This window comes from Apostichopus japonicus, chromosome 16 (assembly GCF_037975245.1).
Source record: "Apostichopus japonicus isolate 1M-3 chromosome 16, ASM3797524v1, whole genome shotgun sequence".
NCBI classification, from domain to species: domain Eukaryota; kingdom Metazoa; phylum Echinodermata; class Holothuroidea; order Aspidochirotida; family Stichopodidae; genus Apostichopus; species Apostichopus japonicus.
The window spans coordinates 44996196-45023116 of record NC_092576.1 but is presented as its reverse complement, the minus strand read 5'-3'; the positions used below and the strand labels follow the sequence as shown (position 1 = coordinate 45023116).

General features: G+C 34.0%; 1 protein-coding gene and 1 long non-coding RNA gene across 6 annotated transcripts; one reads left to right on the top strand and one right to left on the bottom strand.

Annotated features, from left to right (window-relative positions):
- Window positions 1-267: 267 nt before the first annotated feature.
- LOC139983015 (uncharacterized) lies at window positions 268-13248 on the top strand. The gene is made up of 3 exons (XR_011798473.1): window positions 268-2283; window positions 3222-3666; window positions 6362-13248. It is a non-coding gene; the product is annotated as an uncharacterized lncRNA (long non-coding RNA).
- Window positions 8491-26663, bottom strand: LOC139983014 (uncharacterized). 5 transcript variants are annotated; one of them, XM_071996333.1, is made up of 18 exons: window positions 26265-26663; window positions 25617-25946; window positions 22122-22421; window positions 21263-21307; window positions 20955-20984; window positions 20469-20558; window positions 20179-20203; window positions 19628-19695; window positions 19487-19529; window positions 18694-18758; window positions 18109-18276; window positions 17757-17867; window positions 17006-17163; window positions 16517-16636; window positions 15419-15533; window positions 14785-14878; window positions 13982-14063; window positions 8491-13652 (listed from the first exon to the last, which is right to left on the bottom strand). In XM_071996333.1, the coding sequence occupies exons 1-13, from the start codon at window positions 26599-26601 to the stop codon at window positions 17024-17026; spliced, it is 1752 nt and encodes a 583-aa protein (XP_071852434.1). In that variant the 5' UTR covers window positions 26602-26663; the 3' UTR covers window positions 8491-13652; window positions 13982-14063; window positions 14785-14878; window positions 15419-15533; window positions 16517-16636; window positions 17006-17023. The 5 variants fall into 5 exon arrangements, with proteins under 5 accessions (XP_071852434.1, XP_071852435.1, XP_071852436.1 ...); XM_071996334.1 differs by having other exon boundaries at window positions 20955-20985; window positions 21273-21307; XM_071996335.1 differs by lacking the exon at window positions 20955-20984.
- Between the last annotated feature and the right edge of the window lie 258 nt (window positions 26664-26921).

Here is a 26921-nt window from a genome sequence, read left to right as displayed (position 1 = left end):
ATACGAATATTTAATACCACATAATCAATGACTAATGGAATGTAGCGTATCCATCATAACTAAGGTTAACGTGTGTTCCAAGCATTAAATGTAAAGCTAGGGCGTTTGTAAGGAAACCCAGTAACTAGACCTAACTAAGTGTCACAGGTCAATCAACAACAATTAATCTGTTCAGCTTAAGCACCGTGTTTCAGTGACGTTTCATGAACTCATTCATGTTTTGACATTTTAGGACCCACGGACCTTATCATTCTTCTGATTCAGATCTGATACCTGTGTGGGTAATGACCAAGTTAAGTCCTTAAGTTGCAAGAAACATAGTGGCAGTATTGGATACTGCATAACAACTATTGAATTACGTTTTACGGTTATTACCAAGGGGCATCATGGTACTTAATCACGTAATATAACTGATGGATACGAATATTTAATACATTATAACCAATGACTGAAATGCGTGTTACCTTACCATTTAAACACGAACCCAATGGAATGTAGGGTATATATCACAGCTAGGGTTAACATGTGTTCCAAGCATTAACGTAAGTCTAGTCGCGCAGTTCACTCACGTACTTTACCGAATTAAACTATTGTTGTTGTCATGTTTTGCGTATATTCATTCAAGACTCGTGAACCCGTGTCGTTAAGTTGATTTTAGTGTAGCCATTCCAAACAACGAATTCCGACTTCAATAGAACGGCTCACGAATCTGGGTTAACGGAAACACGAGCCCAATGGAATGTGGCGTATGTGTCGTGTGTAAGGTTAACGTGTATTCCAAGCATTATAAGTAAAGTTAGGGCGTTTGGAAGGAAACTTAGTAACTAGACTTAACTAAGTGTCACAGGTCAATCAACAACAACTAATATGTTCAGCTCAAACACCCTGTTTCGGTGACGTCATTAAGAATATATTCAGATAGGAAGTATAGAATCACTGCTATATGTGGACAATGCTACTTTCAACAACACGAATAAGAATATTTGTTAGAACAACCTTCCACTCAGAGTGGGAATGATATTTGACCCGAGACACGATTATGTTAACCTCCTTTAACAATAGAGAGAAGAAACATAACACGGTTGTATAATGCACCTTGAAGAATATCTCTAGTAGATTTTATTGTAAAGTACCCGTAGGTCATTGAACTGACCAGAGAAGAAAATATAAATTAACTAGTTATCGAAATACGTTCAAAAAAATTGTTGACGTTCTTGTTTCGGCCTTTAATGTTCCCTGAATGATGTAATTATTTATTATTCCTATTGGACTATTGTCTCCTTATTTGTCATCGAATAGTCAATCTTTCTGTATAGAAAATGTCTATGGTTCTGCCGAGACTGTATATTTTCAATATCAGCCTAGCTCTCTGCACAATTGTCTTATTAGTTCACGTGACACTTACACAATTTTACAATGTATAAGAAGTCGTTTCACACTTCCTGCACAATTCAAGTACATGCAAATTTAAATTACTAGAGTGTAGCTAACCGCGTCACTGAATTATACGTAGGTTAAAGCTAGGAATAGAGCTTCAATGTGCAATTCGGGGGAACGTTGTGATTTCAGTCCTGATTTAGTACAAAAGAACTGATAACTACCGTACACTATGTTAACACTTAATGTTGAACATAGCCAATTAAGACAATATGTAAGGTTGTTTTGTGTTTCCTAAAAGCATATATCCCCAAACTTGAAAGTGTTCCTCTATTGAAGATGAAATAAAAACATTAAAACAGGTACAAAAAAAAACAACTTTGAAACTTTGCCTTTCACAAGTTCCTTAGCTAAGTGTGTGATATGTCACTACCAGTAATAGTGAATATCGTTATCTTTGATGTAATCGTATCGGTGTACATACATAATGGAAGCACACAACGTATGTTGTGTGTACTACATGTTTACTCTCGATTTGCCTTGTATTCGTGTAATTTTTTTGTTTTCATAACACACAAGTCTGGAACCAATTCAGCCGATGTACAATCTACCAAAACGCTACGACTGAATGAATAATTACAACGTAATTTCTATGCAATCGTCTTTGTTACTCTGTGCGATGAATACCATGCAGTACTGGTGTGTTGATTTTTTGCGATTTAAGAGTAACACCTAAATATAATTCTTGCTCGCTACAGTCATGCATCATTGACTCAGACAGACTGCACGCACCATGAAGGAATCGATCGTGGTTAGCAGGATTGTATTAATTTTCGCGGTTCTCAAAAGAATAAAGCTAATAGTATGAACTGAAAGAGGAAGTTCAAATGACTATGGCGGGTAGAGGTGAAGGTTGGATTTAATCAGTATTAGTTTTAAGGACAACTTTGAAGTTCACATTTCTAAAATTTTATATTTTCCCGTTAGCTGCTATCAAGCTATGTATACATATACCAGAACTTTGCAGTGGCTTGCTAAAACAGATGTACATTAGTTAAGACTTCTGTCAACAGATTCCACCGTCAATATATATATATATATATATATATATATATATATATATATATATATATATATATATATATATATATATATATATATATATATATATATATATATATATATATATATATAATATATATATCTATATATATATCTATATATATATATATATATATATATATATATATATCTATATATATATATATATATATATACCCGGCAAGTAAGATATGTCATCCTAACATATTCCTACACTTAACTGCATTGCATTACTCCTTAACCGAAGTTTATACATATGAATGTATATTTTAGGATTCATTTAGTCTAGGAGCCCTATGTAGCTACAATTTATGGACGTAATATGTGATTCGTGTCTGTCGTGAATCTATACTCTTATAATCGACCTACCAATAAAAATGAATAAACATAGTAGAAGATATACGTGTCGTGTAAAAGCTCTTTAAACATAAACTATGATGATTTAATGCTGCCAGCATACGTTGATGCTGTTTGCTGAACAAAGCAACCAACTTGCGTATACCATTGACGTTACAAACAGTAGAAAGTCGAGGCTAAATTTTGTGTTTGTTGCAACTTTCCTACATTATAATACTTTTGGTATTGTTACACGTTGCGTAATACCTTGAATTTGACTAGATCTGGGCGATTTCAGCATTTGCCCGTGTTATGATGCAGTATGCTACTTTAAATGTTTGCTACGCTAATTGCTCTTCTGCACGTCTTAAAGGTTAATGTACTATTATGCTAATTTGTAATCGTAGAGCACCATCAGTGCAGTTCCAAGTTACGGAGAGTAACCTTACCGAATGTTATATAAATTAGTTTGCAAGGAGTGGCTTGGGCTCTTCTCCCAGTGGCACCAGCCTATACGTCACGCCACGTCGAAACAACCATGAAGTTTGCCTAGCACTAACAGACCCCACCATTCAGTTCCGGCCTTTCTTCACCATGCCAACTAATCTGTGCGTGACTTAATTCTCTTTTGGATGCCACCATGTTCGTGTTTTCTTCTGGAACTGCTATTTACCTTACATGGTCCTGTTCTCCTTCGGAACTGTTATTTACTTAAAGAGCCTTCCTGAAGCTTCCAGACACACCCGTCCTGCTACTTGAGCTAACACCGACTTCCCTGGGATGTGACACCCCGACAAAGAGTCCAGCGGTAGCCGAGGTACCTTGTGCGTTAAGTTAACGTTAAGTATACCGGTATGTAATACATTTATACTAAGTTAAAAGTTTTTTATCGCGAGACATGAATTAGATTCATTTTAAAGACAATACCTCTCTTATCTACTTTATTGTGTTCGTTTCTCCAAATCATCATATTTGGACTTCGTAACATATATTATTTGGGGGCCTATCCGGGAAACGAACAAATTGGCTTAACTTGCAAATTTCAAAAATACCAGAATAGCCAAATTTGCATCTAATTAGTGTTTGTTGTCTTATAATAAGTGTTTCTACATGTATGTTATAGCGGTGTATTTATATTTCGCTATATCCTTCACAACGGCTGAAGCATTTGTATCACATACTGAATTAACTGTAGATGATGTAGATGATTTATCCAAAGATAATCTCCTAGACTTAGCTAAGCATCTTAGTATTTTTGTACCTCCTGCTTCTAAGAAACATCAGTTGAATCGTATAGTCGGTAATCTTTTACTAAAATGGGGTTTCATCGAAAGAAAGGGGGAAGATATGCCAAAATCTAGTGAAGAAAGTGAAGAATTAAAGAAATTAACAATCCAATTGAAGATTAGAGAACAAGAATTACAAAACTAAAGAGAGATACGTAAAAGTGAAAAGTTAGAGTTGGAAACGAAAAGTCACATAGGGCAATCTTCATCGTCTTTTGATTTCTCTAAGAACATAAGGCTAGTTCCTCTATTTGGTGAAAGTGACGTAGCCAGATTGTTTACATCGTTTGAAACTTTGGCGAGAAAGTTAGAGTGGCTTAACAAATATTGGACCACATTGCTTCATAACGTATTTACAGGGAGAGCAAAAGACGTTTACACGTCATTTTCGTACTCTGTATAGGTTCAGACTATTAACAAGTCAAAGAACGAGTCTTAAATTCTAATCAGCTAGTAACAGAGGCATGTCGTCAACAGTTCACAAATACAAAACGCAAAAGTCCAGACTAAACGTATGTAGAATTTAGTAGAACAAAATCGGAATTGTGGCTTGCTTCTAAGAAAGTCGGAGTTGATTTTTGTAAATTAAGAGAGGTAATATTGATGGAAGAATTGTGTAACTCAAAGGGAGATTAGAACTCATCTTTCAGATATGGGGGTAGGGCGAATGGAGAAAGCTGCCATTGTTGCAGATTATGATAAGCTTGTTCACAAGAGCTCATTTGGACAATCTCAGGATTCCAGAGTTCCAAAATATTTCAAAATAAAGGGCAACAATGGGAAATCGGGAGAGGGCAATGATTCTGACACAAGTAGGTGGCAGTTTTGGAAATGAATGTTCCAAAAATAGGCTCACGTGCAGGTTTTGTCACAAAATTGGCCATGTTTATGAAAGTTGTTTAATCGGTTGAGATAACATTAAAAAAGCGAACGGCGTTCCTTGCCAGTAAACAAAGGTTAATTATGGGATCCCCACTCATTCAACCGAACTAGATAAAGGAAAATAGCATATTTCGAAAAGCAAGCTTTCTTGTAGTCAAATTGAGAAAATTAGGGCAAATCTCAAACCGCATGGCTACTATAATTTCATGTCAGTTGGCACTGTTAGTATGCCAAGCACTAATGGTTCTTCGAAAATTAATGTTTTGAAGGTTACTGGGGCATCACGCTCCTTGATGTTGCGTAATGTGTTCCCCAATTCATGGCGTAGAAACCAGTCCAATACATGTGTTAGTCAGGGGTATGGGAGAGGATACCATGAGAGCTCCCCTCGTTAAACTTCTGCTCGATTGGGAGTATGTCTCTAAGGTAGTCGAGATAGGAGTAGTAGGTATGTTGCCGGTCGACGGTGTAGATTTTCTCCTTGGCAGTGATATTGCTGGTGGCCAAGTGCACACTTCCCCCTATGTTCATGTATGTAACAAATCTCAGTCCAGGGGAGGGGGAGGATCGTCATGATAGAGATTACTTCTTATTCAAGTAAACGAATAATGGGAAAATGACTTGTAAATTTTAGACAAGGAGCAAAGCCTTTATGTCTAGAACGAGATTCTAACCAGTGACATCTGGATTTCAAGTCCAGTGATCTAACATCTGCGCTTACCACACTTAGTTTTTGCACTACCTTTATTACATTTTTTTAGCTAGCGGTGCCAAATAGAATCCACGTTACCGTGCATACTTTGTAACCAGGGACCCCCCCCCCCCCCCTTCTTCTCAGTTCCACTCGATGCAACCCAGAAACGGCAGGGATGGAATTTTAAGATAAATTTGGTTTCAAACAGAGAACTATGCAAGTGAACGAACAACAAAAAGCTAACTGGCAAATAATGAGAAAATACCTACTTACGCTCTAATAAGATGTGACTTATTTATCATTTAAGGAAACAAAAGTTTCATTCTTAAAGAAGTTAATAATATTAATAGCATATAGTTATTTTTACAACGCGGTAGCAAATGTGGGAGAAACCAGCACAGGCTTACGGATTACAACGTACACGTTGGGTGGCTAGCAATTTAAAATTGTAATTCAAATTTAAATAATAATCGCTCTGTTCCTTTCAACATTAACTTCATTTTGGATCCCATTCTTCTGGTAAAATGTACAACTTTGAACAAATTGTGAAACATGTTCATCTATACTTGTTAATGTTAACTTATATTCAAGAAAAGAAAACCAGTTTGTTGGAATGATATCCGCGTCAATGTTAATATCATATAATAGTGAAAGGCCATGTTTTTTATTACTGTTTCTTCTTTAGTTTATACAGAAGCAAGGATCCCGGTAGATACTCTCGGTCTCTGGAAGACACATGATCGTATACTGTAGATGACTGCAATAACATCATAACTAAGGAAGTTGAAACAACTGGCGTCGTTATCGTAAATAGTATGAATGTCGAAAGAACGTTAACTTACCGTGATTTCTGCAGCTTTCATCTGTATCTAGAAATCCTCTCTCCGGGATGCGCAATACGGTGCCTTATGTGGCTACCAGAGGAATGCTAAATATACGTGAGTGCTTGAGGATTCATGGAGGATTCATTATGGTGAACCGAAAGAGCTTAAACATTCAATTTAATACTAAGGTACCAGGCAGTATAGCTACTTTGAAGTTCTGACAATTTTTATTTCAAAATTTTGTTACAAATATGTAATATATTTCAACCATGTATATGCCATGGCTTTACTGAAGGCTACTGTATATATAGTTTAGTCTACAGAGCATGTGAAGTCTAAAGGGGTTGACATGATAATAACTCTTGTTATGAAATTAGATGTTGATCATCCAAATCTGACTACAAACTTAAAAGTGGTATTAGAATTTATTGATCATTTTGTATGTTTCGAGATTACGTGATGGGGAGGAATGACTACAATTATGGCAACTATATACAATCTTAGAGCGGAGGCAGCGTTGTTAGCGGAGGGAGTTGTAGGTTGTAAATTAACGGCAATTGAGGAAAGTGCCTTTGATATGACTATAAGTAACTATTTAACTGTGAATACTAGCCTGTGACATTAAAATAGAAGTTTTGAGAGGGAGGGGGGGGGTAAGGGAGGTGCGAAATAGTCTTTTTTAATGTAATTTAGAATATTAAAGAAAGAGAACTATCCTAAATGGTGGAAGGCATTGGAATAGTTGTATCAACTACACACTATGATTGGAAGGAATAGAGAGGCTGGTGGAGGATATGAAGACAGAGTTAAGTAAATAAGTCATGTGACATAAATTTAAGGAAGCATAAAATACTGTATTTATGGAAAGTTGACTAAATGAGTATGACCTATTGTATATTAATATTAGACATGGTGGGTTTGGCAGTGGGGATAAGAGAGGGATAGGGGTGAAATGTAAATGTCTTAACATACGTTAACTACATAATCGTTTCAAATTAGTAGAGGATATGTTATCGAGTTCAAATAGGGTCCCTAACAATCAATTGAAGTTTCCCTTTCTGTGATGTAATGCTGCAATGAATACCTGGCATTCACTCATACAGGGGTACACACTTAGAGCTGGCGATTATTGTCGACCGTAACATTTCTGTGAAGTCACATAATAACTTCTTATAAATAAAAAGAGCATTCTTTCATGCATAGACTATTTTTAAAATAAAGAACTGTGTACTTCATGCAGTGCTTATTCAATTGTTTCAATGTGTTTATCACCTTTCGACTCGACTCGATTACGAAAATGTCAAGTTTAACAAATGTCTATCATCACTCACTAATAAAGTATAACTGTGCAAAGTGCGACTCCGTGATTAGTCAGGAATGGAATAACAAAAAAGGACCACATAATACCACTTATATACGAGATGTGCACTGGTCACCGATAAGATATCGTGTATCGTTTAAGACCCCATGTATCGTGTTTAAATGCATACTGCACTTGATTATATCTTCCCAGTCTTATTTCCGTTTACACACTTGGTAGCAATCTACTCTCCTCACAGTCTCTTAGTCTTGTTCAACATGCAACAAAGTCTTATCGTACTGACTCATCCTTTGCATTGTCTGCTCCAAGACTTGACCTTGGTTTCAGTATAATAAAACTGCTACCCTGGAAGACTCTTTTAAAGAAAGACCAAGGACTCATCTCTGCAAACTTTGCTTTTGATCAGAAGATCCATTTTTGATTAGTTTGATACTAAACAGCGTCTTGAGCTAATACCCCGTTGTGGATAAGGGAGCTTTACACTTTTTTTAAGTATGCTCCTCAAAGAGAACCAGTTTTTGCTCACTGCTGACCATGCATATATCAACATATCGTTGCAAACTCAGTGTAGTGTAACAATAGGTACATTTGCATAGGAGTACTAGTGTAAATCCTGGCAATCAGAATTGATCTTATCGTCGTATAAAATGATGACAGAACAATTTCACATCAATTAAAATATCATCCTCTATTAAGGTTTTAATTCTGTTATTCTCCACTGATACATATATGTGTATGAGAAGACGCAACATGACGTGAAGGAGTATTAAATGGAGCCATTGGTTCCAAAACCACAACGACCAGCCTGTGTCTTGTAATCATGTTTATAAACAATAATTTACTAATTTGTAAATGCTAGAGAAGAATGCAGTGATATGCTTAACTAGTTTTACTCAAGTCAGGAAATACTGATGAAACAGGAACAAAAGAGGAAATGGAATATTGCAACAGTGTGAATTATATATTTTACAGCTTGTTGCACCATTTTCATGAAAGATGTAATCATTTAACCAGCCTATTCACAGATTAAAGACTTTAAAGTGAGATTACATGATAACACTTGTACAATTTATCGATGACTGACATACATGCCCTAGTTATAATTGTCGCATCTTTCAAACACGATTGCATCATGGCTGATGCATGGTTGCAACATACTTAAAGTATGGTTTTAATATGGTAAGAAATATAATAAAATGTTTGAACTATAACAGGAAATAAGAACTGATTCGACTTTAGAGTGGTTATGTCCTTCAATACTATCCCATCAGAGAATATAGATATCAATACATCAAATAGTATATTAGACAATCATTCCCCCTCCCCCCATCATCCTATTCTGCACCACCCTTCCCAAGTATTCCGCCTCACCACCCTTTTCCCCTCCTGTCGTCCCTCCGCCTCCTCCATCATTCAATACTTAACCATACAGTATTCCTCATATTGGAACTATAAACATGGTAACAGAGAGCAACACAATCTTACTGTACATGCGCATTTCTATACCTGGCAAAGTTAAAATACTATATATATATATATGTATATTGATATGTTTTCTTTAACTAATGGAAATAAAGTTAACTTGTGACATGAGAAGACCAAGTCATTCCAATGCATGTTTATAATGTGTCTTATCATAAACTATTCAAACATAAAATGGTAATTTATCACGTAAAATGAACCAGCTGCACAAAACAGATGCAATTTTGATTCAATGTTGTTATATCAGCCTGGTTTTCTAGCTTACTGTACATCAATCTAGGGCTTTGATTTTAGAAGAAACTAATGTTAATTTGTTCCAAGTTTATTTTATAATTCCACTCCATTATATATCCTGTTATAGTGCATAACCACTTTTCATGCGTCACCAGTGGAAACGTTTCTATCACATTTACACGGATTCCTCTACAAGCATCAATCCAGCAGTTGCCAGTACAAAATCTGCTAAGGATATATGCACAAAGACGAAATGAAATCAGAGAAGTTCAAACTCTGTAAAAGTAAGTTGGCTTCACGTTTCGATCCTAGCAGGATCTTCTTCAAAGGCTTAATGATAAGTAAGAATAGTAACAGAAGGGACAAATACACGCACAGAATACAGGCAGGTTAATGAGCAAGGTAAATACAAAAATATAGGTGTAAGGGGGTTAGTAGACAAGTTCAAACTGTGAGATTGAAAGCTTAGTACTAGACCAACATTTTTGAATGTAAGGAAATTCAACTTAAATCGAGTCTGGAATACATACTATACTGTACAAACTATTATAGAGATGAGTGATGAATATTTCGTCAGTTTTAATTCCGATTCAGTTGGTGAAACAATATATGTAGCATTTTCCTGACTGGCAGCCAGCAGTTTTTGGGGATTCACAACTAAATCTAACCTTATTAACAAATGCAACCAATCACAGTAAAACAATTTGGGGAGTGACCTAAAGGAACCATTGTGTTTAACATATATTAGTCATTTGCAAGCTGGAAAGCGCCATGTTATATATGTGTGACTTTTTTGCATCAGTTGTGTTATCCTGGGGCATTGTACAACGACATGCCAATCTATTGTTAAAGCAAGTGAGAGTTTAAGTTCGCTTTGAATCCAATTTTACAATTCTCAGAACCTTTACTTTTAAACTATAAAAAAATTGATTTTCTCAATATATCAGACCATTTTATGAAGCAAATTAAGTGCAATAGGATAATCTTGATGAGGTGTCGAAGTCTGTTATCAAGGCTCGCAGAGCAACTTATAATATCGTTTGGGACTACAAATTATACAACATGCAAACGGTATTAATGGAAGTCCCTTACGTTAGCCTAAGTGGTTCATGCATATATAATACAAGTATCTGACCATACAGAATATGAATTTGGGACCGAAAAAATTGATTTTCTCAATATATCAGACCATTTTATGAAGCAAATTAAGTGCAATAGGATAATCTTGATGAGGTGTCGAAGTCTGTTATCAAGGCTCGCAGAGCAACTTATAATATCGTTTGGGACTACAAATTATACAACATGCAAACGGTATTAATGGAAGTCCCTTACGTTAGCCTAAGTGGTTCTATGCATATATAATACAAGTATCTGACCATACAGAATATGAATTTGGGACCGCCTGTGCTGTAGTCATAACGCCTAACTGTAGTTAGGCTAATAGAAATACTCCCGTTAAAGTTGCTTATTTGAGATAAATGTAAAGTACCTGAGAGTGTAGAATGTTACATATGCAATGATATTCTGAAAGAAGCTAACTAGGAACAACATTATGAATAATGATATCAGAAGCCTTAAACCATTTTCAAAAATGCTAGAACAAAAACCTAAATCTCGCGAGCTAAAACTCCCAATGTATAGTGTCCGCCGGCTGTAGCTGCAGTTGTAGTATGAGATTATTGATAAGAGCAAAATAAGATCGTGAGACCGCACTGATGATGCTTACTGGATGTTGAATAGTTTGGCATATGCAGTGCATTTTAAATGTAGTTCACCGAAAGAAGTAGTCTAATTTAATTTCAGTATTGTATCTTTAAGGTCAACTGTTGACATAATATCTATTGTACCTTTTCTTCTTCTTTTTTTCGCTTTCTTTACAGTAGATGTAACGCCTTTAAAGATAAGATACTCGTTCGAGATACTAACCTCATTTTCATACACACATTTCACTAGCTCATTCGATTCTACTGTAAAGGCCTGTTATATCTTCATTTCTCACTTTTTATTCTCAATTTCATATAGTTATAAATTGTTTAAGTTTAGGGCTTTATTTCGGAACCTTCCTTGCTGTTTATATGAGAGACTAATTTTGCTTTTTAAACACATTGTAACTTTTTCTTCTTGTTACATTTCAGTTACTGCATATATGTTTTGGGATGAAATATTCCATACAATTTGTAGCAGATGAGCCTCGAGTTGGATAAACATTTTACCGAAAGGCAAGATACTACTGTCTCATTGCGAAACGTAAGGTCTGAGAATGACACGGAAATTTGTTATTCCATTTTTTGAGCTTTCATTATTGCAGTGTTTTGAATTAAATAACCAAGTTTGAAAGAAAACAAATTGAAAGGTTAAAAATAACATGAAAAAAAGAAAGCCATTTGAGAATATTAAACGGTGAGCGAAAGTGAATGTATACTGTGCATTTCTCTTTTACCCTAAAAAAACTCAGACAGGTAGAATACGTTGAACACAATAAGTGTTTCAAAAAGATATATCGCGAACACAAGTACGTTAGCATCAAATAACATACGCGTACTATTTGAGATATATGTCGTATGTGAAAACGCAAAGCAAGCCAGAGAAAGTATCATCTTGCATATACGTATTGTCATCACGGAGTGCTGGGCCCTCTAAATATCATGATATAGCACGATCCAGCGTTTAATTCAATACAAAACTTTAAGATTTACAATAACATCTGTTCTCTGCGTGTATCGGGTGCCGCAATAACACGAGATCGGTTATCAGTCGTAACATTGACTTTATATATGTATATGCAGACTATTTTTAAAAGGCTATGCTATCATAAAATAAAAAAAAAATAGTGGGAAACTAATTACGAGCTTCTGAATGTCATTTCCTCGTTCAGTCATTTCTATTTCAAACTAGCACACAACACATGCGCATTATACTATCCAGACTTATCGTTGTGTTTTATTGATCACTGCCCTACTGTATTGTAATGTCAACTAGGTCCGTGGGCGTACCGAAACTGCAAATTATCAATAGATACTGATTCCTCTGGCATTAGGGGAATAGCTGTGGAATGTAAAAGTAGTAGGTTTATAGGTATAAAACCCTCTTTATTTGCAATGGAAAGTATGGATTTATGTTTTGAACAATATCTTCATGCTAATTGAGCAAATGAAAAAAAACAAAAACATTACAAGATAGTATACTATAACAATATGATGGATGGCAAGATCAGTTGTTTCTTAACTCACCTAATAAGTAATAAAGTAACCTGTACACAATGCTAACCCCATTCGCAAACTTAATGATGAAGGAAGAATTCCACGGATTTGCAGTTCTCACCGTCAGCAAACGTTGATTTCAAATTAACAAATTTTGTAAAAGCTAAGCAGACTAACAATCGTGTGAAAGTACGACTTGACATTTCCATTATACGTGTAAAGGTTGTATGTGAATTGAATGTTTCCCCTTGTAGTAATATTGCTTTTGACTTCTGAACTTTGATAACGGGGAGAATGTGTAAAAATAAGTTGGCCTGACGTGGCTAAATGACAAATAACAAGAAGAATGAAAGAAACTAACAGGTTGGTTTCTTTCATTCTTTTATCCATACCTTGTCTACTAATCCCCTTACATCTATCTCTTTGTGTTCACCATGCTTATTTACTTGTCTGTATTCTGTGCGTGTTTCTTTCCCTTCTACATCTGTTCGCTACTTGTCCTTTAGCCTCTTTTACACATAAGAATAAAAAAGACAAGAGAAAATTTAGCCTGGGGTGACATACATAAATCTTCCATTTTGTCATTCATATTATATTTTATGCAAGTAGAAACAAGGTCATTCGTTAGTGAATTTATATTTGCTGATGCATCACCTACATGGTAACATATTTGGAAGTAGGGTGATACCAGTGTTCTCTTCACTTTGTTTTAACTACAACTATAGTAACGGATATCTTCAATGCATATAGGGTTATCGGTAGTTGTCAAACAGATTCTGCTATCATCTGAAACAAACCATCTATCTTCGTTGCGCTTCTCTCAATTTAATTTTAAAGAGTAGTTCCACACATTGGCATGTATGATTCGGAAAGTGGTATCTCATAGAAACTGTTTTCTATTAAAGTTTCAAAAATCTGTGAACATCAAAAGAAATGACATGTTAGATGCCCATGATTATATTAAAACTTGTTTTTTAGTTCAGAAAGTATTCATTAAATTACAGTTAATACGTTTGTGGTAGTTTTCATTTTCGAATTCCAACAATACACTGTAATCACAACGTTTACTGTTTTAGAAAATAATTTACATATGGACAAACTTGTTGACAGTACATTGGCTCTGACGGTTACGTAGAAAAATTGCAAGTTTGAAACGTATTTAAAGCATTATAAAATCAACTCTACGTTGTGTGTTTTTCGGTTCCTATAAATTAAAAATTACTTTAGTTGAGGATTTTACTTACTGCTTTGAATGATTCTTTAAGATGATGAATTGAAGGTCTAAGAGAACAGTTTTGACTCCAACAATCAAATAACATCAAGTTTCTGCCAAAGGAAATGTAGAATGATACGTACTTTGTACACAGTTACTATGCAACATTGATATGATTATCGACGTTGAGAATACAAACAAAGTTTGCGAAACTATTAAAGGTTATCCTAAAATAAAACATTTAAAAAGTTTAATGATAAATAAATGTATCAATTTTAATTTAAATCATATTTTTACACCCCGCTATCACGATGTAAGGCAATATTTAAGTTCTATCATTCATATATTTAAAATCAAATAAATCTTCTTTCAAGGCTAAATAACAAGAAGTCATTTCTAGTCACTTGTCACAATTGGTCACTTGTCATTTAGCCTTTGAAGAAGATCCTGCTACGATTAATTATAATGTTTCACCATTGTTTATTGGCGTTCATTTGCTTATCTCGTAGTAGTGGTTTTTTAAATATAAAATATATGACAAGCGTTTGGTTGAACCAAATGATAATTATAATGTTTCACCAATGTTTATTGGCGTTCATTTGCTTATCTCGTAGTAGTGGTTTTGTAAATATAAACCATATGATTAAAGTACCACTATAATGCAGGATTCTTCTATTAACAATACTGGTCTAATAAGTTTGCTTAAAAAGGAAGTAATCTTCATTGCTGTATCGTATTTTCATGTGAATTATTACAATACTTAACAGGATTAATAATAAATTCGATGATTAACGATTGGCATGATATTAAGTCAATTTGGTAAGTAAATTATACCTCAGCTGTAAGTATCTCTGAGGCCAATTCAACGTCGGTGCTTTAAAATCTTGACCGGGTTTTCTCTCTTCATCAACTGGAAACGGATGTTCTCCTTCGGGAACAATTCGAAGAGAAGTTATAACAATGCTAACTATTATGAGATTCCTTACGTTTTACAAGCTGGTGGTGTGTACATTAAAACAAGGAAAGAAAACTTTAGCAATAACGTTGTTAATTGTAATACACAGGAACTAAACCAATACAACACTCATTGCAGTACATTGTTTTTCTAACCCACATTAAGATACTATTATATTATGCATATGCATATTAAGATACTATTAGCATAAACGTTGCTCTCTAGATCTCATGTTATATTGTAGGTCGCTTTCTGAGACGAAGTTATTATCTATAACCTTATAATAAGTCATGACACTATGAAAATACAAGCAAGACAACTTTTGCTACGGTGGAAAAAAATGCTACGGTCAATTGTCATTTCACCCATAACCAAATGTTAATCGAAGAATTGCATTTGTTTTTCAATATTCGTCTTTCTTACATACACAAATAATAGCAACACTATACTATGATAACAATCATAGCTATGGATATGGTTCGTAAACAAATTATATGTGTATATTGTATTTACCTCTTGATAATATCTCCCATATTACAACAGCTGTGGACCAAACATCACTCTCTGAAGTGTATTCATTACGGAAGAAAGATTCTGGAGGAAACTGATTTAAGGAGACAGTATCCATCTGTCAAAATATGAAATATAAAAAAAGCTGAAACTATGACTGACTTTTTCGTTCATATTGGCAGCATGGTATAGTTAAAACAAATATGAAGTAAATATTTCGAAGTGATCTGCTCTACAATTGATTTTTTTTCTTATTTGTAGAAAAAGTGGAAAACACCGTTAATATTCAGAGACAACCAAGATTGAAACTGATTACCATTAGTCGTTAATAAATATGTGACCTGCAATAACATATGTTTGTTTATGACGGAAGGGAAGTACAAATTCAAATTCAAATAAACTTTTTTAAGCACCAAAAATGGGCAATTAAATGCTCGCAATAAGACAATACAATGATAAGATGAAATAAGAATAATACAAATAAAAAACATGAAAATACACAAAAAGAATTCTATACTATGAATTGCACAAATTAATTTAATAGCATAATAAGAATTCAAACAATTAAGAAAAATAGCAATTGCAACTGATTGAAGGAATAAGAATCAAATCTCTTGAAAATGTTCAAACTATAAGAATCGAAACTAATAGGAATTTAAACCTAAAAATGAAATATTGAAAAACTCATACGACAGTTTAACGGAACAAAAACGAAAGGATCAAAAATTCAATTTTAAAGACAATTTAACTTAAAAGGCACCTAAAAAGCAATATACTGCTCCTAAACAGATACAAATAAAGATAGTATGCAAAAGAGAAAATATACTATAGTCTAGCACGCTAAAAGGTGACCCTAAAAACATTGCACATAGCCTAGTTTGATAAGAATGAGATAATCAAACATAAGAATCGTAATTAATGATAATCGTAATTACTGAATCGTAAGTACTGATTAAGTCTTACAAAACGTTCTGTTTTGGTGACACCTTATGAATAAAATGTTATTTCGTTTCATAAATGAGGTGTAATTGATTATTTTCAAAACAAAATATTGCTAGGAATACATTAGACATTTGAAATTGCTATCAGAAAGATAATCACCTGTGTTTTCTTTAGAGCTACTATCTTTGCCGCATCTTCAGCAAGACAGAAATCATATAGTTTACAGATTCCTTCCTTTGTGTATAGAATCTTTTTAGTTGATAACGCTGGATGTAAAAACTGTTAAAATTAATTGGACCAGATATGTAAAACAATCTGATATCGATCTTTAAGAGATATAATAATACATAAATAATTAGTACAAACTATGAACTATTATAGCAGTGGACTAATGAACAAAGTTGGCTGGTGTGACAGGGTGTGATTTATTAAATTTCTTTACACTTTTACGAAGAGATTTTCAGATGTTGGCGTCAAAAATAGTTTCCAAGAGGTTATAAGATTCGACTCATGCATTACACTTTATGATTTAATTAATCAGACTTTCATGTGGCGTGTTTTTGTTGATTCTGTTAGGCTTCTTTATATTTGGAAAACAATACTTATAAGCAACTATATTATTGATACATGGGTATACAATAGACTCACCCCATACGACTGCAAACATTATATTCCTTCCACAATGGCAGTGATATGTTTCATTACATCCAGTACTAAAAATGGACTGCTATGTGAACTCGGGTCATATGAAAGGCGGCTATCCAAAGTCTCACAGACAGCATGTTCAGTGACGAGGTAAAGGGTGGCTGTAAGAAAATCCTACTAGTGTGAAGCAGGATAGTTGGTATAACACCGTGCAGCTCGAATGTTACGTGTACACATTCCCATTGTCTATGTAGGTATACGTCAGAAGAACATCCCTATCCGTAAGTGCATACAATGAATAATCCGAGTATACTCTTCACTGGTGGTTGAGGCTTGTTTTTAACTTCATTTTCCTTGAATTCTGACATTACGTTAACACAATTGGTGAAGTAACAAGTAGAGGTTTGTCCTAGAAAATGCCAATTAAAAAAATTGCTTTATCCCAAATTTAGCAGAGGATAATCAGTCCTATAGTTTGGCGTTTGGCGGGCAATTTTATTGACCGTAGCGATTACTTACCAAATATAGATTTGAACTCAAAAATCATGATCAGGGATACTTCAATAATTATAAAAGATGATCGGGAGATAAATAGTGATTTCAACATATCTTTAGCCAGAAAAACACGCTTCAATAGAGAGTAGAAAAGCGGTCTGTTATCTAAATCGTGTTCTACTTGACCTAAGCAGTATATTCTTTATATGATAACAACATGATGTGTAACTTCAGCATCTACAAGAGCAGGATAACTTACTTTTGTCGACAGCTATTCCCTCAATTCTCGTAAGACGATCGGTCGTAGGTAGATCAAGTGTGCGTTTAACAAATGCATTCCAATTGATAAATTTTTTCTTCATAACTCCCTCTAAAGCAGAAAAAAGGGGTTATAAAGTTAGTTTACAGACTTTTAGCAAGAAAGGAACATTTCTCTGTAAGGTAATTGACTTACAAATAAACGAAATGCATGAGGTATTAAAATATTTCAACTCACTGTTGACATTCCTAGACGTAAAACGTTAACACAAGCGGAAGGTTTTTGTTAACATTAGTACACTTGAAACACATGAGTGAACATATAGGGTACCAACAATCATGCTGTGACTTACCTGAGATTGTCGTCAGTACCGCGCATTTGTTGACGTCTCTGGACATTCTTATAGTACCCATCCATCTATTGTATATTGTTCCGACCTTTATAGTTAATAAGATACAGAACTCATTCTCACTAAATATTCTGTCCTTTGTCCCTCTTTCATCTGCTGCAGAGTAATAATCTGTAAAGCAGAAGCAGGCGTAAGAAGCAAATAAATGTTCATATTTGTATAAGAATAATTAATGCTTTATATAGGTAATATATAAATACTACACTAAGGTTTTATGGATAAGACAGTGAAAATAATAAATAACGATATAATTGTTCATTATACATTTGTCCTACAGTGTTTTTCATCATGTGGAATATATTATTTACAGGGAGAAGCACCCATTGGATGAGCTCAATACTGAACAGAACGGAAATATATCATGTACACGTTAAATGTCTGTCATGATAAATAACATTGTGTTGCATGGATCATTCTCTTTTTATTATCATGTTTTCAAATACATTTAACAATACAATGATATGTAAGCATTTATCATTAAGTTATATATTGTGTTTCGATCGATATATTGCGATAAAATCAACTTACTGCTTTCACTGCCACTAGAGTGGATGGAATTGCTTTCGTCGCTCGGAATACTTGGAAGATCTAATCTGATAAAAAATAAAGTAAAAATGTCATGGCGTAACTTTTCCACATTAAAGAAGATGGTAACAAAGCTTATTAGAAGTATCTGAAGATACCTTTAACTACTCAAAAGCAAATTAAACAAACACATTTATATTAAAAAATGATTGAACACCATTCAATTCTTACAGTAGGCACAATAAAGGTTATGAAACGGTTATTCTAACAATATTGTGTACGTTATATGCCATAACAAATATAAATATAAATAGTAAGGTATGCAGAAAATAAACTAATCAGCCCTTTAAAGGTTGTTAAGACTCGCGCAAAAAGAAACGTATCATGCCGGTAATCTGACCTAGTTTCGAGTGAGGTGTAACAGAAGTGTTAGATACCACCTTCGATCCCAGATAATACGCACACAGCTTGCTACCTTCGGTAATTAGACACTAGTGTACAGTCATTACATACAGATGTGGTCAATACCCACAGCACGGTGTAAAAACGATACATCGATGGACATCTCAGGTCCAGCTAAAGAGAACAAGGTATCACGTTTCATTACTGTCTGCATTTTGTAGCGACGGAAAGTTCACTTTTTCAGAGCGCGGCACGCGGTTTGGGGCGAGTCTCCGATGCCTTTAATGAACTTATTTAGACCATATACGCAGCTTTCTAAATTCAGCCAAAATGAACCACAACTTATATTCCTAAAAGTATTGATTGCATTTTGCCTAAGTCTTTTAATCCTTACTTCTGTTTGTTTTGCAGACTCCCTTGTAACGGATTCTGTAAAACTAAAGTAAAGATAGAAATATAGCAGTTAAGAAGATATCAAATAGTAATGATAAGTAAATTATTTCTAATATAAATTAAATATTTCCTTTTAACTTACGTAGTTGGTCAGCCGGCAGGATGTTGAGTTGCAGTTGAGTTGTACCGCCGAGGGTTGTATCTGCGTCTCTAATTGAATAACATGTATGTTTGTTATTGCTTTGGAAAGTCCAGTTACCTTACAATGTATAGTATATGCAACTTCTACTCCAAAAGCTTTTGCTGAGAATCGTTTGCAGGTTTGAACATTGAATAAATTAGTCTTATAACTAAGTATGTATTTATTACAAATTTCACACCAAGTTAAAGAAGTATCTTATTCTAGAACAATTGGTCATTTTACAGAGCTATAGAATGGATGGACATTTAGTCGTTATAAAATAAACAAAAATTCATGTGAGCACTTTAAGCCAATGTAATATATATATAATTTATCGTGAACCGGATGATGAATAACCAACCAATATCGGTCATTATTCCAAATCCGATTCGGGTTTTTGTTGCTGAGATTATCATTTTAATTAATACAAAGCCTCTCCCAATAAAGATAAGTCAACAGCTTAGAAGTACGTAAAAAAATATACAAAAACAAAATGAACATAAAAGCCTTACGTTGACAAATTAACAGACGACGAAGCTGCAGAAATTATGGAAATATTAAGATCGTCAAATCGATAATTATTGTACAATGATTTGATATTGAAGGAATTTATAAGCAAGCATTATAACATGTTAATTTACACAACCTACAACCAGTTATTATCTACAGTCACTCTGAATACATCGTGAGACTACTCCAAATTGGTGGTCTTCATTTCATTATAGTAAAATTAACACAACCGTCATTTTTTCATGACACCTTAACTTTTCATACCATATCGATTGTAAACAACTTATCTTACCTCTGGTTTTCATTGTTATCTTATAGGTACAGGCAAACAAGAAACAGAGTAACGGAATAGCAATACTCAGTATGATCAATTGAAGATATCCTGTAAAGAAAGTTGATAATTTCCCAGATATCTTAACAGTTTATGGAAACATGTTGATACATCTACATTTCATATACCAGTTAACATCCTCGAATATAATCATGGACCTGTTGGGCATTAAACTATTTTCACATGGTAGTGTTTACTCTTATATAGCAAAATATATATACACAAAGTAACGTTGAATGACGTCAGATGTTCGTTTCACTCCTTTTTCCATATTTTACAGGAACAACTATGGCGTTAACAAGTGTGCTTATTAAAGTAAGACAAAGCAAACAGTATCAAGACTAGACAGTGTAGCCATAAATGTCAACCTGTATCACTGTTGCTACCGATCTACCATCCTGGATAATCTATTGGCATTACATAAAAAAAAACTGAATGAAAGAAAACCTGCAGATAGCGGTTCTGTCGTTGGCTTATCTGGAAAAAAAAGCGAGACAGTTTGGCGGAAAATTCAAACATATGATAATCGTAGCTGGTTAATTTCAAGCTAGAATTAGAGGAAACGACACTTTGTAATAACCGACTTTGAAATCCAATGAAAGGTGCTCAATAAGATGATAACTCAATAATCATTTCATAACGAAACAACAGAAATGTATATATTATATTGGTATTCATAAATTCAAAGCATTAAAGATATCATAAATCATCACTGATATATTTTTTGGGAGCTCTTTAGCCTAAGCATAAATTACTCATAATATCCAAACGTGAAATTGTTGGTTGTGTTGTCGACTCGTCTGAAAAGAAAAGCAAAGAAAACACTTTTTATTGAACTATTTTCATCACTCAAATTAAACAAAATGCGAGATAAGTGCTCTTTCAAAAATTTCTCATCAGAATGGGTTATATGTAGTTAAGGATGACTTGAGAAAGGAAATTAACATTGATATGTTGTAGACAGTTAGAAACCAGTGCTAATATTGAAGGGTGTACTTTTATACCATATTTTATTATACGTTCAACAATTAAAGTCCATCAACTAAAGTGACCCGCTGAACGACAGATGGTGTTGAATGTCACTCAATCTAACATATTCCAATGTGTATTTCTTGTAAACTGGATACATAGGGAAACGTTATAAACACTCAATTTTACGGGGTTTTTTTAGACTATGAAATATGAAGATAACGGCTAAATTCTTCGTAAATACCAAAGCGTTCTAGAAACTGTAAAAAGTACAGAAATGGGAAAACAGAAAAGTAGAACTTATAACATAATTTCATATGCCCCATGAAGATATGTACTAAATTTTGATAACCTTCCGTAAGTTTAATTTGTTATTTTGATTTTTTTTTTCTTCCAAAGTTCCAAGGAAGATTTGAATACATTACAAAGTAACATATTCATAACCTATCGTCTCGCTTATGAAATTGAAATCGGTTGTTTTATGTATGTATATTAATATCAGCAAAACCCTCGTAATTTGAAACCTACTTTATTGTTGATCCCTTGGACCATTCCACTAGAAGCTCAGACTGTCTATGTAATACTCAGTTGGTAACAACGTTTAAGAACGACATATCTGTCTACATAACGTGGTGAACGGCTTACCAGACAGAGTAACTGTCGTGGTGAAAAATGTTGTGAGATCACATTCTCCTTCTAATTGCTGTGTACTCGTACATGTGATATTCTCTTCTTTCAGTGGTTTTATCAAAACGAACGATATTCTTCTGGACGTATTTGTGGTTAGTGCCATTTCAGTCACAACTTCATTGCGGTCATTGAATGATAACACTGCTGTAGGTCTTGCTCCATCCGCATGGCAAATGACAGTCAAATTCTCTCCAGCAGAAACATATTTCTTCTCGGTTCTTTCTCCATTCACAGTAATGTAAAGCTGTGGAAATACTTACATCAGCAAAAGAAGCACACGTATAACAGTTACATATATTAGGTATCGACTAGCTTTTTTATACATACCTTAATATGTAATATTATAATCTGGGCTCGTTTAATATGGAATTAATTGTTTGACAAATAGAGAACAAACTAATATTATTGATTGGGTTAAATATGAAGCAAGACCCGTTATATTTGGTGTACCCCATTGATCCGTATTAGGTACACTATTATTTCTAATTTTTATTATTGACCTTCCTCATGTAGTTTCGAATTTTAAGATTTTCTTTATGTTGGTAATTATGCCATCATGTATAGTTCAAGATATCTTTTTTTAGATATTGAAAGGGTCATAAAGAGGGACCTGGAGGCTGTGTCTGATTGGATGAACACTAATAAGCTGACACTTAATGCTTCTTAAACCAAGGTTATGACGTTTGGCTCTTCTCAAATTATTCAAAAGAAACAATCAATCACCTCAATGTAAAGCTTGATAATGAAATTCTTAAAAATGTGTATGTATTCAAATACCTTGAAATGTGGCTCGTGCCATTTCTTAAATTGGAAAAACATCATAACAATATTACTGCCAAAATATCACATATGGGTATTCTAAAAATATATAGTTGGTGTGTTGACCAACATATACGTAATAATATGTACAACGCTCTAATTATACCCCATATTGATTATTGTTCTGCCGTTTGGATAACGGCGACGAATACATTGGTTGACCGGGTTCAGGTTCTTCAAAATCATGCAGCCAGATTAGTCCTGGGGGTATGGGCTTCGGGATGTGCATGTAACATATATTTTTGCTGAATCGAAGTGGCTAAATTTCCGTCAACGTGCATTATATTTCAGGAATATTCTGATGTATAGATGTGTCCACGGCCTGGCTCTAGGTTACCTTACTGATAATACAATTCTACTACATTCGTACAGAACTAGATCTAGCTGCCCTTATAATGTTTTCGTTTCTCCTATTAGATCTGGGAATGGCAAACGGTCCTTTACATTTTCTGGAGGCAGATCGTGGAACAGTCTTCCCACAAATTTGAAATGCTTGCCAAATGTTAATATTTTAAAAGCAATATGAAAACTTATATATTTTGCTTAGATGTATGATATTTGTTTGTCTATCTTTTTGCCGTCCTTTTTGTGCTTTTGAATGTTTACCGTGTTTCTACTGCATAATATTGCATATGTATTCTGTATTGAGGGCTCCTCTGGAAAGCAATGCTTCTGCACTGATTAGGGCTACCCTCATTAGGGATGACAATAATAAAAATTAAAAAAATCTCGTGTCGAAATAGTTATGTTGAAAATTACCGACGGACGTGAAGTACGCTTATACCCTACCAATACATATGTCAATGATCCAACACACAAATATATTAAAAGGAAGCAAACATTGATCCAATGTGCTAGAAAACATTCAATTTGTTGTAAGGATATGTGTGTGTAATAATAGAGAGTCATGCAGCAAGAGTGAAACGTTTTCAAACCAGATTCATAATCCTAATTAAATGTAAAATGAATGAAAGCATGCAACTCAGAGTAGCCGAGGCACATGAAAAAATGAAGCCTGTACGCGTTATTACTGGGAAACATAATAATTTAATTGCATGTAAGCCTCTCGACTTAACATTTTTTTGAATATGTCACATACGAAACATCCGAAACAAAAGCGCACAAAAACCATAACTTACTTGCAGTTTAAGTTTGTTTTTCTTTTCTATCTAACCTCGCTCATTTGTTTTTCGTATGAATAAGCTACACATGTTGTAATATTGCGGTTTATCATTTCAAGACCCAGTCTGTAGTTAAAAAAAGAGACTGCCCTTTTATTTTACTTTAAAAAAAAACAGTTTGTAAACTGGTTCTTTGTCTATGTCACATACGTAGCTTTTGCAAATAATAAAGCAAGAAAACCCAATTTACTTGCAGTTTGAGCATTTTTTCTAACCTCGTTAATTTGTTTTTTATATCAGTAAACAACATATGTTGTGAGAATGCTTCTACCTATAACGTAAAGCTTCAAAACCCAGGCCTGTTCTAGGACGGCTTTAGTTATAAAAGAAACAGGTCTTTTATTTCTTTGTTATTTATTCAAAAACACAGAAATGATGTTCGTCTGTGTATATAATATAGCTTTTAATCGTTATGTTATAAGATTAATCGACTATGCCTTGAATGTTAAATCACTCATGTTTAACATTGTTAACAAGAAAAGATGCTTCGTTGACCACCATTCCCGCAATGAAAATAGTCCAGTCATGCAACGTGTCTTTCGTATTCATTATCCTCGGGATGGTTAGTCAAATATAGATGTTAACTAGTTAAGATAGAGTCAACCCAGTCGTTTGAAATGTATTGTAGTTTCTGAGATTGGAATTATATTTCGTTCATCACTGAATACAAATGGGTAAGAAAGTGTTCCTTGACCAATGTTAAGGACAGTATATGACTTTATTATAAATAGTGTGACAGACAGTAATGTCGTCGATTTTCCAATTTGACAAGTAATCACTAATATATTCATCATCATGCATACTGGCCTTGTCCCTACGCAGTATTGCCTCCACTGGTTCAAGGAATACTGCGAGTTAGAGAAATACAGTTGAGAATAGAAGACATATATATATATATATATATATATATATATATATATATATATATATATATATATATATATATATATATATATATATATATATATATATAGATAGATAGATAGATAGATAGATAGATAGATAGATAGATAGATAGATAGATAGATAGATAGATAGATAGATAGATAGATAGATAGATAGATAGATAGATAGATAGATAGATAGATAGATAGATAGATAGATAGATAGATAGATAGATAGATAGATAGATAGATAGATAGATAGATAGATAGATAGATAGATAGATAGATAGATAGATAGATAGATAGATAGATAGATAGATAGATAGATAGATAGATAGATAGATAGATAGATAGATAGATAGATAGATAGATAGATAGATAGATATATAGATAGATAGATAGATAGATATATATATATATATATATATATATATATATATATAAATATATATATATATACAGTTGAGAATAGAAGACAAGTATATATATATATATATATATATATATATCGTCGAAAAGGTCCATTACAATATTAACTTAAAACAAAATTAATAGTATTTTCTTACCATAAGTTGAGTAGCTCACTTCCAACCGTTGTTCTGAGTAGTAGCTTAAACCGCTACTATGACACGAAAGATTTCCTGTTTCTTCGGCTGTTAGCAGTGGAAACATTATCCTTCTGTCAAAAGTGGTGCCGTTCAAAATAGCATTGGTTGTAGTGTTGATATCTGATGGTGATATTTCTTCATTGTCCACAGTAATAGATATATTCACTGCAGGTCTGCCACCAGTAGCGTAGCAAGATACAGGTATGGTTTTATTGTAAGGTATGTAAAGCGTATCTCCACTATCATGGTATGAATGCCCGTCTACAGTCATAGATAAATTCGGTGGAACTGATGGTTACAAGAAACGACTATATTTAGAAGAAATACGAGTAGATATTATAATGTTTAGGTCTTAGGAATGCTTGAGAATTTAAAATGATGTTTTGTGCGTTCGACGATACATCATATCTGTTTGATCGGAGGGTTAATTTACCTGTTATTTAAAGTGTACACCATTAACCGTGTACAGATCGCCACTTAAACCAACAACCCCAACCGATATCACCTTTTCTATCTCAATACGAAAACAAATGAACAAATGAATGAATTTGGAATGATAAATGTGGTGGCTTACTGACATACGTGCCATCACAAACTATTACAAACCTTCCACGTCTAAGGAATACGTTAGCAAAGTCTCCCCGTTCTTGATGCATTCGTACTTTCCAATATTCAGCAACGAGATCGGCTGGATGTATAATGACCTATTTTGAAGCAAGTGCAAACTCTCGCTCAATGGACTACGCACTAGTAGACCATCAAAAGTGAGAACTCTGTCTTGAAATTTCCAATCAATTGTGTTGTCTATCTCATTGTGACAAACATTAAACAACACAGATCCATTAAACGCTTTTCGGTACTCTAATACACTAGCTGGAATAACAGAATAGGCCATGTTAAGGATAAGGAAAACTTGAAAAAATACGTAGATAGTTGCTTCCATGTTACTTTTCTGAAATATTGTGTGATCCAAACATCATGGTCTTAGCATGGAATGAAACAATCAGTGAAATTCTAGTGAAGCGACGTTCTATTACCGTGTACAGTCACATGTACTCACTAAGCTACGGATGCCGATTAATTCTCCCATAGAAATGATCTGAAACAAGATTAAACTTGTACGGGTACTTCTTTATGGCTTACTTAACAATTATTCACTATTTGTTCCCATTTCAAAAATTATGCTGATTCGGTTCCGTCTAGAAATATACTTTTGAAGTACAAGCAGTGGATTTTGTTTGAATAGAGATATAACTTAAAAGG

Coding starts and splice junctions, on each gene's coding strand:
- LOC139983014 (XM_071996333.1), bottom strand. CDS start 26,601: ATGGAAGCAACTATCTACGTATTTTTTCAAGTTTTCCTTATCCTTAAC. Junction 22,422..25,616: donor AGTGAGCTACTCAACTTATG/GTAAGAAAATAC, acceptor TGCTGATGTAAG/TATTTCCACAGCTTTACATT. Junction 19,696..20,178: donor TCGTCTGTTAATTTGTCAAC/GTAAGGCTTTTA, acceptor TTATTCAATTAG/AGACGCAGATACAACCCTCG.